The sequence below is a fragment of the Littorina saxatilis genome, linkage group LG17, assembly GCF_037325665.1.
Source record: "Littorina saxatilis isolate snail1 linkage group LG17, US_GU_Lsax_2.0, whole genome shotgun sequence".
NCBI lineage: Eukaryota > Metazoa > Mollusca > Gastropoda > Littorinimorpha > Littorinidae > Littorina > Littorina saxatilis.
This window is the reverse complement of record NC_090261.1, coordinates 4,180,937-4,199,563: the sequence shown is the minus strand read 5'-3', so window position 1 is coordinate 4,199,563 and position 18,627 is coordinate 4,180,937. Positions and strand designations below refer to the sequence as shown.

General features: G+C 40.4%; 2 protein-coding genes and 1 long non-coding RNA gene across 3 annotated transcripts in view; 1 reads left to right on the top strand and 2 right to left on the bottom strand.

Moving 5' to 3' along the window:
- LOC138951905 (uncharacterized) overlaps positions 1-12,042 on the bottom strand; it is a 14,276-nt gene extending 2,234 nt beyond the window's left edge. Inside the window, exon 1 of the long non-coding RNA XR_011451260.1 lies at positions 10,714-12,042. This is a non-coding gene — a long non-coding RNA (uncharacterized lncRNA). The remainder of the gene's footprint in view (positions 1-10,713) is intronic.
- On the top strand, positions 1,053-4,666 carry LOC138953182 (uncharacterized). The gene is made up of 2 exons (XM_070324981.1): positions 1,053-1,264; positions 1,828-4,666. Exons 1-2 carry the CDS (start codon positions 1,083-1,085, stop codon positions 3,830-3,832), a joined length of 2,187 nt encoding a protein of 728 aa, XP_070181082.1. The 5' UTR covers positions 1,053-1,082; the 3' UTR covers positions 3,833-4,666.
- LOC138953183 (uncharacterized) lies at positions 4,969-9,454 on the bottom strand. Its single transcript, XM_070324982.1, has 3 exons — positions 9,097-9,454; positions 8,435-8,642; positions 4,969-7,899 (listed from the first exon to the last, which is right to left on the bottom strand). The coding sequence occupies exons 1-3, from the start codon at positions 9,219-9,221 to the stop codon at positions 6,523-6,525; spliced, it is 1,710 nt and encodes a 569-aa protein (XP_070181083.1). The 5' UTR covers positions 9,222-9,454; the 3' UTR covers positions 4,969-6,522.
- Positions 12,043-18,627: the final 6,585 nt, after the last annotated feature.

Genomic DNA, 18,627 nt, shown 5'->3' with positions numbered 1-18,627 from the left:
CTATGATGAGCTGACTATATCTGCGCCTTAATATTTTTTTCATGTTCTTACGTTTTATGCTGTTTATTGTGATTCACCACACCCGAGTTTATCGTAATTGAGATAATAAAGTGTTCTATGTCTATGTATTATGTCTAATACACATGCACACACGCACGTAGGCTACAAAAATCCAATCTTGACTTTGAACTTTATATAAACATACATCCTCTTCACAATTAACGAGGACAAACGTAATTTACAAACACCTAAGTACAACAATTTTTCTGTTTTAAAAATTCGGACACACATTTTCTCAAATAATATGAAATTTGCTGAACTTATCTTCTTTTCACTAAACCTTATATCTTGATTCCCCAAAAATGGAGTTCTGCCTTTTTAAATTTACCAGTAACACAAACATTCGCTCTGACCAAACTATTTTTGTCCAGCAGTTTTACCGATACACAATCATTAAAAAAAACACTACAAAAAGAGTTTTAAGTTAACCGACTTCGCTACCACATAAACAACCTTTTTTTATTGTCCCCAACATTCTGGTCAACGAAATCATTATTATAGACAGTCATTCTATTTAAGGACAATTATCACAGCTTTCGTTCAACCAGTTAAAAACAACAATTATAGTAAAAGCTACAGCGCGATCAACGTTTGCCCATTTACGAACTCGCGATGAGATTCGTTTCTTCTGGTCACCAAGCCTGCCGTTTACAAACGCATGCGCACTAATTGGGATTCCCCCAATTTTCTCGACCTTGACCTCAGAACTCTCGAAGCCACTACTTCGGCGTTCAATTTAGCTCGTGCATACCGAGTAGCTGGCAACTTTGCTTTCGAAGTTCCCACTTCCAATGTCAAGGGCCTCTCGCTTCACATAATTATACGACGATATCGCATCTCAAGGGTCCTTACCCATCCAAAAGAAACCTCCAGCGCATACTACAATTGCAGGACATTCCGTTTTTAAAGGCAGCTCATTGGGAAATGATCTCAGACACAATATCGAAGACGTGAAATGCGTCAATCGAGCAACTGTCGTAACTTGGCTACAATAGACGGATTGCCTATTCCGCGACTCGCGCATGCGCAGTTCACCCCACGCAACCTGCGAGCACCGGTCATTTTCACTGCGATCTGAGAGTACCATGGACCTGAGCGATTTTTCCCTGCAAAAACTACGGCTTTGGAGCCTTGATGCCCTTAAATACTTCCTGAGTGTCAGGAAGCTAAGCGTGGAGGGCGATTTTGAACAACTTGTTGCACGGTGAGTTAAAATTTAAACGTTTGTGTGTCCTTCGAAGTTGATGTCATGCTACAACGTAGTTTTGCAGGGGCCCGGAGCTGTGCTGACGAGCAGCAAGTTCAGTTACTTCAAGTTGTTGTTGTTGCCTGTTTTTTTTTTTCTCTTTCAGCAAATCAGATTTGAAACTTACAAACAGTTAATGATTTTTGCACGGTGATGTGACCTTATTTTCTTATTTATTTTATTTTTTTCCAGTGTGCCAGTTTACTTCATGACATCAGTCAGTACTGAGACTGAAAGTATGTCTCAGTGAGTGTGTGTGTGTTGGGTGTAGGGGAGTGTGGGGGGTATACTTTTTTATTAAAGATCACTATCATCAACTCATTAAATTTGATTATAATTTACATACCTTTTCAGTCAGAGAGGTTTTAAAATAGAGTGGTGAAGGTAACCAGAAGTTGTGTTTCATCTTTAGTGCAAACTCAAACGTCAAGAAGACTAGATCAGTAGATGTTAAAAAAAATAAAAAATTGTAAGACTTAGCTTAAACCAAGAAATACATGGGTCATATTTTTCTGTTTTAGGAGTTGGGCTGCTTTCGAGTCGGACACCCCTATCGACGATGAAGCTGAGGAGAGAGAGAGGCGGCTTCTTGATGAGTACAAGAGGAAGCTGGCTGTTGACGGGGACGTGTATCCTGATCCTGCTACTTTTGAGGATGGGTGGCTGACGGAAGAAACTGGTCGGTTTTCTTGGCCCAGTATTTATATAAGTGACATTAGTGACTACCTGAAGAAGACTGCAGCAAGCAAGACGGACTTGGTTCACAGACTGCTGAACAATTATAAAGAAGGCAAGGCCTATCGCTACTTCAGGTGTGAGTGGGTACGCGAGATACTGTACCACCCAGTGAGGCAGTCAGCACCATGCTGCATTTTGAAGGCTGCTGTCTACCCTTCGATGAGCATCCGGAACAAACCCTACAGAGTCTGGGTGATGGCATCCAAGAAATGTGGGGATTCTGCAGGAGGCGAGATCAAGACTGCACACTGCACCTGTCCTGCAGGGGTGTTGGGGTCCTGTAACCACATTGCAGGCCTCTTGTTCCGTGTGGAGGCTGCAGTGAAATGTGGTGCCACAGACCTGCGGTCAACTGAAAGTCTCTGCAGCTGGGTGACGCCAAGTGGGCCTGTGGCTCGAAAACCCCGCAGATGGCGGGACACCCACGTGGCCTCTGACGTCTATGGACAGAAAACGCCACGGGGGTACAAGGAGAAGGCCAGGCTTGAACGGAAGAAATTTCAGCCGTTCTCACCTGAACACAATGAGATTCTGTCCAACACAACTGCAATGGCTCAGAAACTACAGACTTTGTTTCAGGAGGAGGCGAGTGACAGTGTCTTCATACTGACTAGACTGAAACAGAAACCAGCACAACCAGACAGGCCGACTCTGCCTCAGCCCATAGCTGATCTTGCCGGGGCTTGTGCTACAAAAGAAGAACTGAAGGCAGCTATGTCAGCAACACCAGAAGTGCTAGCGGCGGTGGAGGAGGCGACAAGAAGCCAGGGGGATTGCGCTGAATGGCAGAGACAGCGACAAGGCCGCATCACATCCTCTGTGTTCTATAATGTCCACACAAAGACAGAGACAGCAAAAAAGCAGACTGGCAGTGGCAGACATGAACAGTCAACCTGGCTGGAGGATAAGGTTTTAGGGAGAGGAGCCGCACCACTAACTGTGGCAATGAAGCATGGCCTGTCACTTGAACCTGCAGCAAAACGCAGCTACATGCAGCAGGTCAGCAAAAAACACAAGAAATGGTCTGCACGTGACAGTGGTTTGGTAATCTCCCATGATTTCCCATTCCTCGCCTCAAGCCCTGACCTTCTCACCACATGTGATTGCTGTGGTGAGGGGCTCTGTGAGGTGAAGTGTCCTGAGACAATCAAACACCAAGTGCCAACTGTACAGAACGTTCCATACTTGGAGGAGATTGATGGAAAAATCTCCCTGAAAAAGACCCATACATACTATGGACAAATTCAAGGGCAGATGGCCCTGACCAACCGACCATGTTGTGATCTTTTCATTTTCACAGAGCATGGGAGTTTGATTGTTCCTGTTCCATTTGACGAAGCTTTCTGGCAGAAGATGCTTCCAAATTTGACGTGGTTCTGGGAGAGCCGGGTGGCACCTGCACTTCTTCAACAAAGTCGCCCCGGAAACTGTCCTGGCACCGCGTCATGCAGCTCTGGTCAAATGGAACAGGAACAGTCAAGCTCAGACCATGATTCGCAACGTCCCAGCTCCCCACCTCTTCTCCTGCCAAACATCCCACCCCTGAAACGCAAGCGAGCAACTAGAAAGAACACCAAAGTGTCCAAAAAGGACACTGTCTTGAAAGTCTACCGTTGTGGGGTCTGCTTTAAGGACATTTCTGAAGAACCGGAAGCCTTCTGTGACTTTTCAGTCAAGTGTGACTCCTGCCCAGAGTGGTACCACCTGCAGTGTGTCGGTTTTGTTCAGGGCTCTGAACCAGGGGATGAGGACTGTTGGGATTGCCTGAAATGTACTGATACAGTTTGATATTTCTTTTTATTGTTTATCTGAAGAAATATGTTCTCTGAATGATAACTAGTGCTATTGACTAAATGGATTGAAAACTTTTCAGATTTGTTGGTATTACCTCTTCGACTGAATGAAATCTCCAGATTTATAGTCGTATGATTTTAGGTTTTGTTTAATTTCAGGATAAGCATTTTTTATGGTTACTTTGTGACTTTTGTGTTTGTATGCTGTACAGATTATAGTCGCTAGGGAGTCACGTAATGGGATCAATCACTTTGTGGTGGGTGGGTAGTGGGGTGCAAGGGGCAGAAATTGTTAAATATAATGAAGGAAACCTACTGAATTTTTTTACGAGTTCAGCCTCCAAAATAATGTGGAGTATGAACTGTACCCTAAGACACACCTAAAACTAGGAGAACGTTTTACTCAAATATGCCCCGTAACTATGGTAAACAGTCAAAGAGGATGATTGACGACCGCAATCTCAAATGCACAAATCACCCTTCTTTGTTCTTACTGTGTAACGCTAACCGTCAAAACACTTAGATCTGCCTATTTTTAGTTTTTTAGTTAATTTTTTCTTTTCCACACGTTATTTGACCTCCTGAGTCTTATTTCGTAAATTTTGTGCCGATTTGAGACAGCTTTGTGGCAGGTATTGGGCCTTTAACATACAATTCATACATATTTATGTCTCAAGTGCTCCTTTTTGGGGTCATCAAATAATCATTCAGAGAGCTTTTGTTTTTGTTTGTGTTTAACATTTTCACTTTTTTCCATTTAGTGACTTCATTTGATGTGTCATTCATACTAGGTGACTGAGGTATTTAATAACAAGGGATTGCAAACTTTTGATTTTGTTCATGTATTGAATTGTGTGAATGAACTGTGTGTGTGTGTGCATGGAGGAACTGAAAGTAGAAATAGCATTATACAGCCGAAAACCTGCACTATTACTGTTTGGTTTATGACACTTCTGCGTTTCTGAGCCTTTTACTGTCAGGGTCATCTTATGACAAAACTTTCATCATCTCATCAAAAGACCACCCTTACAGTAAACGGCTCAGCAACACAGCAGTAGCAACCGTATACCACACACTTTTTCATCAATTACCTTGTTCAGCACATCAGTTTATCAGATCAGAAGACGGTGGTAATGAATCAAGACATTTATTGAAACCATCAGTGCAACATGCAAGTTAAAAGGGCACCATCACACTGTGTCTGACATTACAAGACATGCAGAACACCCAAATATTTACACACACACAAAAATCAAAGTTGGCATAATTTCAAAGAAAAACGCTTCTTACACCAGACGATTCAAGCAAACGTGTATCTTGGCAAATGGCTATGATCATATAAAGACAGACACTCTTGAAAGTAAACCAGGCAGAAGTGCACTCAGAAGTACAGGTTTCATTCACTGAAATATTTGGCACATCTAATGACTATTTATTACTCGTAAACAGATGTTCGCAGGAGTGAGTGCAAATTCATGAAAATAACTGAACATATCCTTCTGAGAAAAAACAAAATTTTGCAGCATAAGAATATCAAACACGACACCATCAGTCCTTCATGCAAGAAGCCGGAAGTTATGTGCACAGATAGCACCATCCATAGTTAACATATAAAAAAAATACAGCTTGTGCACACAGCTCCATGCACATAAAAAATCCAAGTTATATACACAGCACCATCCATAGTTCACATAAAAAATGCAAGATATCCACACACACACAGCACCGTCAAGAGTTGGCGTTTAAAAAATCCAAATTATGTACACACAGAACCATCTTGTGTTCACATAAAAAAACATGTATACAAACACAGAATCATCCAGTCTTTATGTAAAAAAAAAGTACACACAGCCCCATCCACTGATCTAGTCTTTACGTATAATGACTATAAAACATACATTGTTTGTACACAAAGCACCATCTAACTAGAGTCTATGTAAAACAAAATCAGATCATTGACACAGCAATAAAGAATACAAATTGACTACACACAGCATCACCCCGAACACAGGTACAAAAAGAAAAAAAAAGTAACACAAATCCTTGTCTAAGAATTCAGACTTCACACACAAATTAAATGTAATTACACACACACACATCTGAAGTCCTCATAGCAACAACAAAAAAATCATCTGCAGTCTTGGGTGGTAAGGAAACTAAGAAAGACAAGAAATCCATAATACCAAGACTCCTGAGTCCAGAAATAAAATGAAATCAAGAAATGAATCCACAATATCAACCGAGTTCAGAGCTCACTCTCCTTACCCAGTAGTATCAAGAGCGTGCATCAAAGATTATCTTCCGCAATATTCTGAAATATTTGGCACTTCTAATCCTTCTGAGAATTTTTTTTTTTTTTTTTTTTTGGCAGCCTGATAAAGTATCAAACACAACACCATCAACAGTTCATGCAAGAAGCCTGAAGTTACGTACACACATAGCACCATCCATAGTTCACATGTATATATAAAAAAAAATTCCAACTTGCGCACACAGCACCATGCACATAAAAATCCAAGTTATATACACAGCATCATCCATAGTTCACGTAAGAAGTGCAAGACATGCACACACAAAGCACCGTCCAGAGTTGGCGTTTAAAAAATCCAAAATATGTACACATAGTATCAAGAGCGTGTATCAAAGATTATCTTCCGCAATATTCCCACAGCTCCTTTCTACAATCTACTGCAGATAGATAGGTCCCTGCAAATTGCACAATGCAGCGCACACAATCACAGCCTCATCCACCAGATCAGCACCAGCCAAGCTGATTTCGTTCTTCAAGAACTTGAAGCACTTCAGGCGTCTTATCACCTGTTCCACCAGGATCCTCAGATTGGCAACTTTCTTGGTCTTTTGCACTGCAGCTGTTGACATCTGTGATTGGCCCCGTCGTCCTGGTGGAATGATCACTCCAAGGGATAACTGTGCACATTCAGCTGCAATGCTGAACCCCTTGTCGGCCATCAAAGATGTATGGGGAGGTAGTTTTTCAAGGAAACCAGAGTCCTTTGTCAGCTCTGTGTCCGAAATCCGCCCCTCGTATACTGCAGACACATAGCAAATGTAACTGTTTGGGCACACACCCACAAGGATCTTCAGCGTGTTGTGGTGCTTATAGTCACTCCACGTTGCAGCCTGAGTAGCCAGATCCTGGGGTGTCTCGATGAACAGCTCCGTGCAGTCTACGATTGCCACCAGATTTGTCAGGTCCCTTCCCCTGTAGCGTGCTGGTTTTGTTGCCAGCACAGTCTCCAAATCAGGGATCTGAATCATGTGGCACAGCACTGCTGACAATGCCTTCATCCACGATGTGTACAGCCTCGATGCATGACTCCTTGATACGGCAAACCGGTCCGCCAAGTCTTGAAAATCAAGGCCTAGCCGAAGCCTCATGAGAACCAACACCAGCTCATCGATGCCTCTCAGGAATCGTTTTGGACCAAACTTTGAGGGAGGCTTGCGGAAAACGCGCTTTTTCTTCTCACTTGCTTGACCCTTCCACCTTCTCACCACATACTCTTTGACGCAGTCATGGATAAGCCGAACTAGAGTTTTGCTCTTCAAGCCAGTGTAGTATTTCACATTCTCCGGTGTCAGTACATTTCGAAAAATATTTGGTGGCCTTTTTTTCTGCTTTAGACCAACTTTCAACTTCGGAACATTTTCAGCCTTAGCTTCAGGCTTTGGTAAGGGCGGCAAAGGTGTGGGGGTGCTCACTTGCACATGGGTTCCCTGAGCCAAAACCCTGCGGAGGTTCTCCAACTCCTTCCTCAGTTGAGAACACTGCAAATGAAGAGCAATGATGTCTTTCGCTAGTCGCTGGACTTGCTTAAAAAGCATGTTTGTCACAGACAGAAGCACGAAGACAGTCAGCAGTAAACCGTTGACGCTGGGGGATCTTGCCTGAGTAGTCTGGATCTCGATGACTGGGTCCTCTACATGTTGTGGCTCTGGTATGTCAGGCGGGACCAGGACTCTTTCAATCGTGTTTGTCAGCCCTCCACGTCTGGATCGTTTAGGCAAAGGTGTGAACTCATGCATCAGCACTCTGGAAACCTGTGAAACATACAAAACAGCAAAATACAGCACTGAATTACTCAGGTCATGGATTGTAACCAATCTCAGATAAAGAACAGTGGTTGAACATAAACCCAAGGTTCAGACACATTCATAAACAGAAATTTCTTGTTTAATTTAAACTGAGTTTAAACTTTAATACAGAAGACTTATTCATGGCTATCATTAGTATCAAGAAATCATTTTACAGTTTACACAGAGAAGATTTATCTGACCACCATCAACACACCCCCTCCCCCCCCACAACAAAAAAGTCACAAAACCAAGCACATAAGAAGCATACAACCCCCCCCCCCCAAAAAAAAAAAAAAAAAAAAATAATAATAATAAAAAATAAATAAATAAAATAAAAAAAAATAAATAAAAAAAATACAATATTAAAATGGATAAACACTAGAAAAAAGTAATAACAAAAAATGTATCTGCCGGTTTTCCTGTACTTACAAGGCTGGAATCACATATATATACATATATCTGGTTCATGTACACAAACTGACGATAGATTGTGACTGACCTTTTTGGGAAAATCAGGAAATCCAAGATGTTCTGTTGGGTAGGGGTTCTCATCTGTTGGCTGCCCATCCTTGAAATGTCTTGAGCAGACCTTCTGGTCTCTGGATGGGGAAAGTAGCTTGTTAGTTGTTGGATTGATTCTGTTGATAAGAATCTTCCACTTGTCACGATGTGCAGGGTCTTTCTTGCGAGTTGGAATTTTCCATAGGCTGGAACATAAAAAGGAGGAATAAAAAATACCGTTAATGAATATAAAATGGGATAAAAGACAAAGCAAAACACATGTTTAATCAGCAGTTTTTCTGTTCTCCTTGACACACTTATGACAACTGACATATGATCATCTATTTCAGTTCAAAACTAAGTGATTATTTATTTATTCATTTTCAATACTAAAAAGTATTTTCTGTGTTTCAAAAATTCAACAGCGTTATTACAATGACTGGGCTGTAAATATAGTTTCAAAGAAGTCAGTATCAGCAGTATGTACCAGAACATGAAACTTGGGTTCTTCGTTCATAACCTATGGCTATGATTTTAAGAAAAAGAAACAAACTTAAAAAAAAAAAAATTAAATGACCAATGCTGTGATGAAATCTGAGTTGAGACAAAACTTTAGTTATAAACGAAAGTAAAAAAAAAAAATGTTAGAAGTTCAAGTACCTGAAAGGTGCAGGACAGTCACACTCGGTGTTTAAAATGTGATGAGCAGCGCACGTTGCAGCCTTCCACTTTTTCAAACGCCGGGCCCCATTACTGCATTGAGCAATCGCACAATGAAATGCCATAGTTTGCTTTTGCACTTCGGCACAAATCTACTGGCATGAAAAAAGTTCAACAACGCGCCCGACGCTAAGACACAGCCAATTCATTTTCTCTTCTCAGCTTCAAGCCTGACGGCAGCCGGCATCGAATGTGCTCGCAGCAGAAAATCCGCGGAAAATAGGATGCGCGCGCATACGAAGAGGGCCGCTCTTCGGGTCATGTAAGTCCCGGAACCGGCAATTCGTCTATGAGACGGTCTCCTACCTTGCACCATAGACACGGACTCCTACCTTGCACCATAGACACGGACTGTGACATTCTTGTTTAATTTAGGTGAAATGCTTAAAACAGAGTGACTCAAAAGCGACAGTTCGATCAGTTACTGACCGAAAAAAACGTGCTCGAGTCATTCGGCGAAGGTGGCGAGCTTTCAAACCAGCACGACTGAATAACTCAGAATGCCTTTTTTCATCATGCCTCTATTCTACACGAGTAACATAGTGCAGTGGTAACGGTTCCGGACTCTCGTTCATTCGCTCAAGGTTCAAGTTCTTCCGGGAGCTATATATTTTTTTTATTAATCTTTTCCTTTTTAAGCCTCCGCAATTGCATTCCGGCTGCAAAAACCGGGTTTTGCCTCTGTGTTAATTTTATTCATTTGCAAAAGAAACCTTCCTATGCTTTGAAAAAATCATATCATGTCTTGACTTTCAACTGTACGCGCGTGTGTATATGCGTGTCACTACGGTGAGTATGTGTGTGTGTGTGTGTGTGCCACGTATGTGTGTGTGTGGGGGTGTGTGTGTGTGTGACGTGTCACTTGTGTCATCCTAGTTTCAGTGTGTGTATGAGTGTAGATTGAGAGAGAATGAGAGAAAGTGAGAGAGAGTGAGTGTGTGGTTATTTGTTTGTGACTGTGTGCGTGCGTGTGTGCCGGTGCGTGTGTGTGTATATATGTGTGCGCGCGAGCGCGCGCGTGTGTGTGTGTGCAGTGTGTGGTGTGTGTGTGTGTTTATGTGTGCCGTCAGTGTCACTTGTGTCAAGTATGTGCATGAGTGTACGTTTGTCTGTGTGTGCGTGTGTCGTAAGAGAGAGAGAGAGAGAGACCGACACTTCTTTGGCAATTTTGGACCAGACAACGTCTTTATGTTTAACAGTTAGACTGTTCTGAAATTTGGACAGAATAACCGTTCTTTCGTAAAACACTTCTGTCAAGAGGACAGCAATTTCACCATCTGAAAAAGGCGCAGAACGCCCCTCCGTGTCTACTTTCTTTTTGAGCGGCACACGTGCCTTGCCATTTTCGTTGACTGCTATGTTGATAGAAACGTGCGCATGCGTATTAGTTGGGATTCCCCCAATTTCCCCGACCTTGACCTTAATACTCTCGCTGTCACTACTTTGGCGTTCAAGTCAGTTCATGCATTGTGAACAGTTAGAAAGTTGACTTCGGGAGTTCCCACTTCGAAAAGAGGCCTCTACTTCCAGTGTTTCTTACTTCTAGTTCATGCATACGGGCCCTGGATTCGAACCCCGAGTCCCAGTACTCTACTAACTGAGCTACCAGGTCCCCTCTTCTACACATCCCTACTCTGCACAGAAAGCAGCCAGGCTGTAGTATTTGGTATAGGCTGTAGTATTTTGGTACGTGTCCCAGTGGAAAGATATGCTCATATCCCATGTAAAAGCATGTTGCGATCCATGATGACAAACAATAGTTGTGCACTGGATGGAAAGTACCTGCAACACCTTATCTGTTCAGACTCTCTTCACAGTGTCAGGATAGTTACCTCCACTTTATAGCCATTCTCTTTTCATTTAAAAAAATAAATATTCTGGGGTCTTAAAACAGAGGTACCACAGTATAAAACTGTCACTGGCTGCTACTGCACGTACTGTGTAACAGTACTTATTCCCCCCTCTGCTTCTTTACCTCTGTAAACTTGTAGGGGTAGTTATTTTTCGATAATGACCCAGCAACCAAACAAATAACGACCCAGCAACAGCCTGAATCCTCGATAGTGCAATGGGTTGAGAAGTTGTTCTGTTTCGGTACTACTTTTTGCGACTGAAAAGTTCCGAACGCTCTAACGTACGAAGTATACATCTCTGGAGCAAACAATACAAACATACCGCATTTAAATTAACAACTACAGGCCTGAACACATGAATCTTCATATAAAATCCATGAGTTCGGTTGTTTTCTGAATCTAGATTTGCCGTGCTCAAACGTTCATCACAAGCAATTTCCCGCAAGGCAAGTAACTCATACTTTGTCTAGCGACAAGAGTAGTTCCCCTTCTTTTCACTCAGTTTCTTCGACAACAGACTGCAATCCGACGGTCAGTTTTCAACAATATTTCATTTAATAAACAGATCACACGCAACCAAATGCACACATCTCATCAATTTAAACAACATAAAGCGGTTTCATACACTATTTTTCCCAGAAAACTGAACTTCATACAGTTTTTAACGTTGGAACACGGGTGCAAAAGTTCGTCTGCTAGTCCCATTTGACGAAAGAACATTATCCTAAGCGATACCAAAACATATACAGAACACACAATATCTGCCTTTGCCGCCACAGCAGAATAACAGCATATCTGTGTACTTGATTTTAGTCCCGCAAAATAGGAAAACTGACAAGAAGTGTTAACAGAATGGAATGATTTGCACGGAACTATGCAACCGCGCATTAATCGATCGCCTGCGCAGGTTGACTGGTTGAGTGAATAGGATTCGATCAAACTTTCGCAAAAAACCTCCTCTTTTCTTTGAATAACTGAAGAAAGGAGGAATAAAGAGGTTACACACCTCGTCTCAGTGATTATAAAAAATAATGGTCTCTTTTTTTTTTTTTTTTTTTTTTTTTTTTTTTTTTTTTGACCTCAGTTGCATGCAGGATGCTTCAACCCATATTTTTTGCCCGATTTTTGTAATTTTTTTTATTTATTATTTTTTTTTTTTTCTTTAAGGCGGGGAGCATCCTTCTTCCTTGGTCTCTTTCTGTATAACATAATCAACTTTATATTATACAAAACATAAATTTCTGTCTAATGTTTAACTCTAATTCCAATAAAATACGTAAGTCTAACTTCTTCCCATACTTAAATTTTCCTATGGTCATTTTTGTTATCAAAATACAATAATTTATAAAGTAAATTTGATCGTTTTTTAAATTTTCATTCCAAAAACCAAATAATATATCTGTTTCATTCAAAGTTATATTATAATAAATTTGCTTAAAAATAAAGTCTTTACATAGTTTCCAAACGTTCCTCACCTCTTGACAATGAAAAAAAAAGTGCTCAAGTGTATCCAGTTCATTACAAACTTCACAATTATTAGTTTGACATAAACCCATCTTGTTTAGTAAAATATTCGTTGGGTAAATTCTGTGTAAAATTTTCCAATGAAGCAGACGCAGTCGTTCTTCTTTTGTACAATTAACAGCTAACAGCCAGTGTCTTGATTCCAGAACAATATTATGCTTTCTTTGCCAAAAAGAACAGGCGCTCGGAGTTTGTACCTCGAAATTAACCAAAACAGTTCTTATTTCCCTTGGTGTAATATTACCAATACGAGTCAAACCCTGCAACAGAACATATCGGTATGGCAATGCGTTAATCAGTTTTGTTTTAAGTGCTGTACATAACGCATTATACTCAAATTGTCTGGCTGGTTTATAAGCAACCTTTTGACATAATTCTTCAAATGAAATCATGTCACCGATTTCATTCATGACATCCTTTACATGATAAATATGACATTTAATAAAATCTTTGAAAAAGAGGCATTTATGTTTATATTGTATATTCATGTTGTTCCATATACATTGATTCATCAATGGAACAGGTGTGGCATCATACTTTTCATACAAAATGTGTTTGTTGTCTAGCCAGGTTAACAATACTTGTCTCCAAAAGACCGATCTGCAGTTAACAACGCCAACCAGCTTCTTGGAGGATGCATTAGAGTCAAAACAGGACAAACCATTACCCAAACTTGAAAAAACATATCTAGGAGTGACAGACCAGTAATTGTCTGTAGAGTTCTGCAGACCAATAGCCCACGACATCATGAATGAGTTGTGCATATCCACAACATTTATCATATTTAATCCACCATCATCTTTTAATTTACACATAATTGTTCGTTTTACTTTTTCAAACGCCCGTGTATTTGAATATTTTTTCTTCCAAATAAACCTGAACAAAATGGAATTAATTTGATGTAAAACATGATAAGGCACTGCTAGAGACTGGAAGATATAAACGAACTGAGATATAAGAAAGGTTTTAACAATGCAAATTTTACCTTGTATACTTAAGTTTCTTTTGGACCAATTAAAAATTATTTGTTGCATACGTTGAATTTTTTTAGACCAGTTGTCTTCAATTGATGACGCAGGTATATTGTTTGAAAAAACAATTCCAACGATTTTTACTTTCCGTTTCCATTTAAGACCAAAATATTGGTCAGTACAGTATTTGTTTGACCCAATCCACATGGCTTCAGTTTTATTTACATTCACTTCTAAATTGGAAACAGCTTTAAACATGTTTAAAATATGTAAAGCTCTTTCCAGATCTCTTTGATCATGTAAAAAAAGGGTGACATCATCGGCATATAAGAGCAGTTTTAGGACCCTCATTGGTGATACCTCAAAAGGTGACATGGGTAGCCGGATACCCTCAACATCTTCATCTGAACGAATCTTAATTGCTAACAATTCAAGGGCTATAATAAATGCCATCGGCGAGAATGGGCATCCTTGACGGATACCTGATTCCACAGGGAAATGCTCAGATATCCACCCTGTATAATTAATACAACTTTGACTGTTATTCATGATAACCGAAGCCCATTTCTTAAAATTGTCTCCAAAACCAAACTTATCAAAAGCAAACAAAATAAAGTCTTTGGATATGCTATCAAAAGCGCGTCGAAAATCAACTGCCAATAAAACTCCAGGTTTATCCATTGTATTCATAATATCTATGGTGTCATCAATAAGTCTAATCATTGTGCTAATTTTCCTACCTTTCATAAAACCAACCTGATTTTCATGAATAATATCACCAATTACAGTTGAAAGTCTCCTTGCCAGACATTTTGCGAGGATCTTGTAATCTGTGTTAGTCAGAGATATGGGTCTCCAATTCCCGAGATCATCTCTGGGCAATTCTTTCCCTTTATGGATTAATGTCAAGACAGCTTGTTTTTGAGTGGTCGATAACTCGCCATTAGCAAAGGATGATATAAAGGAGGCATGAACTACATCCCTAATCTTCAGCCAAAATACTTTATAAAAACAGGTAGTGAGGCCATCTAGACCTGGGGCTGAATCGTTATTTAATAGTTTTAGAGCAACTGTTAATTCCTCTTTGGTAATATCAGAATCTAGATTGCCTTTTTGGTCATTGGAGAGAAACGGTATATTCAAATCTTGTACAAATTCCTGTGCGCTCACTTCGTTAAATTCAGATTGTTTTTCATATGCATCTTTAAAAAAACGTACCTGCTCTTTCATAATTTCTTGCTGTGTATTTACTACCCTTCCATCTTTTGTTTGCAACCGGTCCATAATTTTCATATTGGCTTTACTTTTTTCCAAGTTCAAAAAATATTTGGTGTTCTTCTCCCCTTCTTCAATAAACTGGACACGGGAACGAACTTGGGCACTTTTGGCTTTTTCCAGTGACAGTACCTCAAGCTCTGATTTAATATTTTCTCTCTTTATCAAAAGTGTCTCATCCTGTGGTTTATTGGCTAATAGTGTATCAGATTCATCTAATTCCCTCTGAAGAGAAACACAATAATTAGTTTGTTTTCGTTTCCTTCCTGCTGCATAGGCTGTACACAAATCACGCATTCGTACTTTCAATAATTCCCATTTTAAGTGAGCATTCGTATCCATATTTTCTAATAAAAAGGCATCAATCAAATCATTCATCAGATCAACAAAAAAATTATCACTCAATAATTGGTTATTGAATTTCCAATAAGAGGGACCACGTTTGATATTTACAAACTGAATTTTGAGTTCAAGCAAACGATGATCTGTGTGTGGTACTGACAAAATATTACAAAAAAGGGTTTTATCAAATAAATGATCAGAAACGAAAATATAATCGAGACGACGGGCTATAAAGGGGTTCTTCCTACTCCAGGAAAACTCCCTTTCATCTGTGTGAAACAGGCGCCATACATCATTTAAGACATTATTATTTAAGAATTGCTGGAAATTTACCACATCAACCGTTTTATGCTTTTCTCCACTTACAATATCTAAATCGTTATTCAAAACACAATTAAAATCACCACAGATTATTTTCTCACCATCTAAATTTTCTAAATACTCATTTACTTGTTTCCACAATTGACTTTTTTCCAAAGAATTATTAGGAAAATAAACGTTCACCACGTAAAAACAATTGTTATCCGAAATAATTTTCACACATAATATTCTTTCTGTTTTAAACATTATTTCCACATCACAACTGTAACTCTTTTTCATTAGGATCATTTGTCCCATTCTTTGACATGTAAGTGATGAGTGATACACTTTTCCACCCCATTCTCTCTCCCACTGGTCTTTTACATCGTCAGTAATGTACGATTCTTGCAAACATATTAAATCATACTTTCTTTTTTTAAATAAATCAAATAATGATCTTCTTTTTCTTTTGTTGCGCAATCCTCTCACATTAAGAGAACATATTGAAACACCATTCATTACACACGTCTATCATAATGTCGCAAAAACCATCTCGTTGTCCTTTAACATAGCCAAGTCGCGAGGCACGTGAAAGCACACGTAAACACGGGGGCGCGGTCACGGGTTACGGGTCAGCATAGGGAACTGTCCGCATCCTGTGAGTTGCTGAGTTCGTTTTCAGGCCTGGTGCACGTGTCATTGTTTGCATCGCTAGTGTTGTCGGATGTGCGTGACACTGATAGCCTCGCTTGTTTCGTGTTCTGCGTTGTCGGGCTCATGTTTTGTTGCGGAGATCCGGAGCGTGATCGTTGTCGCTTCGCTGAGCTGCCGTCTCTTTTACTAAATCCGTGCAGGGTGCGCTGCCCAGAGATATGTTTAGGTTTCGTCGTCCTAGAACGACCTCTGTCTCTGCTGGGAGAGGTACTGGGACCAAAAATCTTGCTGGGACTTCGTTGTCTCTGTCTCTCTGGCGCCTTGGGCTGTGTGCTAGTGTTTTCATGATCCGCTAACTTCGACCATTATTTTTAATAATCACTGAGACTCGGCGTGTAACCTCTACAAATACACTGGTTACTACTGCACTGTGTAACAGTACAAATACACTGGCTACTACTGCACTGTGTAACAGTACAAATACACTGGCTACTACTGCACTGTGTAACAGTTTTTTCTTTTCTTTCTTTATTTGGTGTTTTACGTCGTTTTCAACCACGAAGGTTATATCGCGACGGGGGAAGGGGGGAGATGGAATAGAGCCACTTGTTAATTGTTTCTTGTTCACAAAAGCACTAATAAAAAAATTGCTCCAGGAGCTTGCAACGTAGTACAATATATTACCTTACTGGGAGAATGCAAGTTTCCAGTACAAAGGACTTAACATTTCTTACATACTGCTTGACTAAAATCTTTACAAACATTGACTATATTCTATACAAGAAACACTTAACAAGGGTAAAAGGAGAAACAGAATCCGTTAGTCGCCTCTTACGACATGCTGGGGAGCATCGGGTAAATTCTTCCCCCTAACCCGTTTGTTTGTTTGTTCATTTGTTGCTTAACGTCCAGCCGACTACGCAGAGCCATATCAGGACGAGGAAGGGGGGGATGAAGGGGGCCACTTGTCAAGCGATTCCTGTTTACAAATGCACTAACCCATTACTTGTGTCCCAGCAGGCTTTAGTAAAACTAAATTAATACCTACTGGAAGATTACCAGTTTCCAGTATGTTAAAATAGGCTTAACCTATCTACTGCTGGACTTACATCAGAACACTAACAGATTAAACTATACATGAATCGCGAGACAAGCGGCAAGAGAAGAGATTTTTGCAAAAAATACAGGTGAATGAGCAAGAAGGCAGAAAAAAGAAAAGAATTCATGAAGAAAAAGAGAGCATGACAGGAAAGAGAAACCAAAAATCTACCTAACAGCAAACTAGAAAGCTCCTGCGGTTCCAAAAACAGGAGGGGCCTTTAATTTCATAACCGCAGTGCCCCACTGCGGGACCCCTAACCCGCGGGGGGGACCAACCATATCAAACCAACAAAGAATTGAGCAAGTTTGTACAATGCATTAACAACACATGAAATTAAACAATTCCATTATCATATTATCCTCTTAACTGCTGTTTCAAAATGGAGAACAGGTTTAACAGGGAATGTCGAATAAAATATAATGCGGCAAGACATAACCTAATTATCCCTGCAGATAATTGTGGATGTAGTGCAGTAAACATATTGAAGGGAGGGGCAGTCTGGTAGCTAATACAACTGTAAGCACATACACACACACTCACCTCAAGTAAAATACCAAAAATAAAATAACACAAAACCTGACACATGTATACATTTTGAATCTAAATCGATAAAAAACGTCGGTGTGTGGGTGTGGTTGGTACTGTCCTATGGTGTGTGAAACAGGGTGTGGTTGGTACTGTCCTATGGTGTGTGAAACAGGGTGTGGTTGGTACTGTCCTATGGTGTGTGAAACAGGGTGTGGTTGGTACTGTCCTATGGTGTGTGAAACAGGGTGTGGTTGGTACTGTCCTATGGTGTGTGAAACAGGGTGTGGTTGGTACTGTCCTATGGTGTGTGAAACAGGGTGTGGTTGGTACTGTCCTATGGTGTGTGAAACAGGGTGTGGTTGGTACTGTCCTATGGTGTGTGAAACAGGGTGTGGTGGGTACTGTCCTATCGTGTGTGAAACAGGGTGTGGTTGGTACTGTCCTATGGTGTGTGAAACAGGGTTTGGGTGGGGGGATTTTAACAGGGGCTTTCACTGTATGGTAAATCTGTTTAAAATGGCAAACGCACTGACGCAAGCAAAGTACACTGTAACTCTTTTTGATTGTCTCTGACAAAAAAACTAGACATACGCCTGCTGTGCCAAAGGCACTAGCCTGTGTTTGAAGAACCAAATCTAATACACTGAAAAATTGCACTCCTAAAATCACCTTAATGTAAAAAGATATCCACCAAGAGACCAAGTACATGTATGTAAAGTACGTCTTTTCATGTGTGATGCATGCCATAATGTAAAAAGATATCCAGCAAGAGACCAAGTACATGTATGTAAAGTACGTCTTTTCATGTGTGATGCATGCCATAATGTAAAAAGATATCCAGCAAGAGACCAAGTACATGTATGTAAAGTACGTCTTTTCATGTGTGATGCATGCCAAGATGCAAAATGTACATGCAAAACCG

What these genes read in the sequence shown, in the direction of transcription:
- LOC138953182 (XM_070324981.1), top strand. Translation starts at nt 1,083, where the DNA reads ATGCGCAGTTCACCCCACGCAACCTGCGAGCACCGGTCATTTTCACTG. An exon ending in TTTGAACAACTTGTTGCACG is followed by an intron (nt 1,265 to 1,827) that starts GTGAGTTAAAAT and finishes TTTCTGTTTTAG; the next exon opens with GAGTTGGGCTGCTTTCGAGT.
- LOC138953183 (XM_070324982.1), bottom strand. Translation starts at nt 9,221, where the DNA reads ATGGCATTTCATTGTGCGATTGCTCAATGCAGTAATGGGGCCCGGCGT. An exon ending in GACTGTCCTGCACCTTTCAG is followed by an intron (nt 8,643 to 9,096) that starts GTACTTGAACTT and finishes TTTATGTTCCAG; the next exon opens with CCTATGGAAAATTCCAACTC. An exon ending in TTCCTGATTTTCCCAAAAAG is followed by an intron (nt 7,900 to 8,434) that starts GTCAGTCACAAT and finishes TATGTTTCACAG; the next exon opens with GTTTCCAGAGTGCTGATGCA.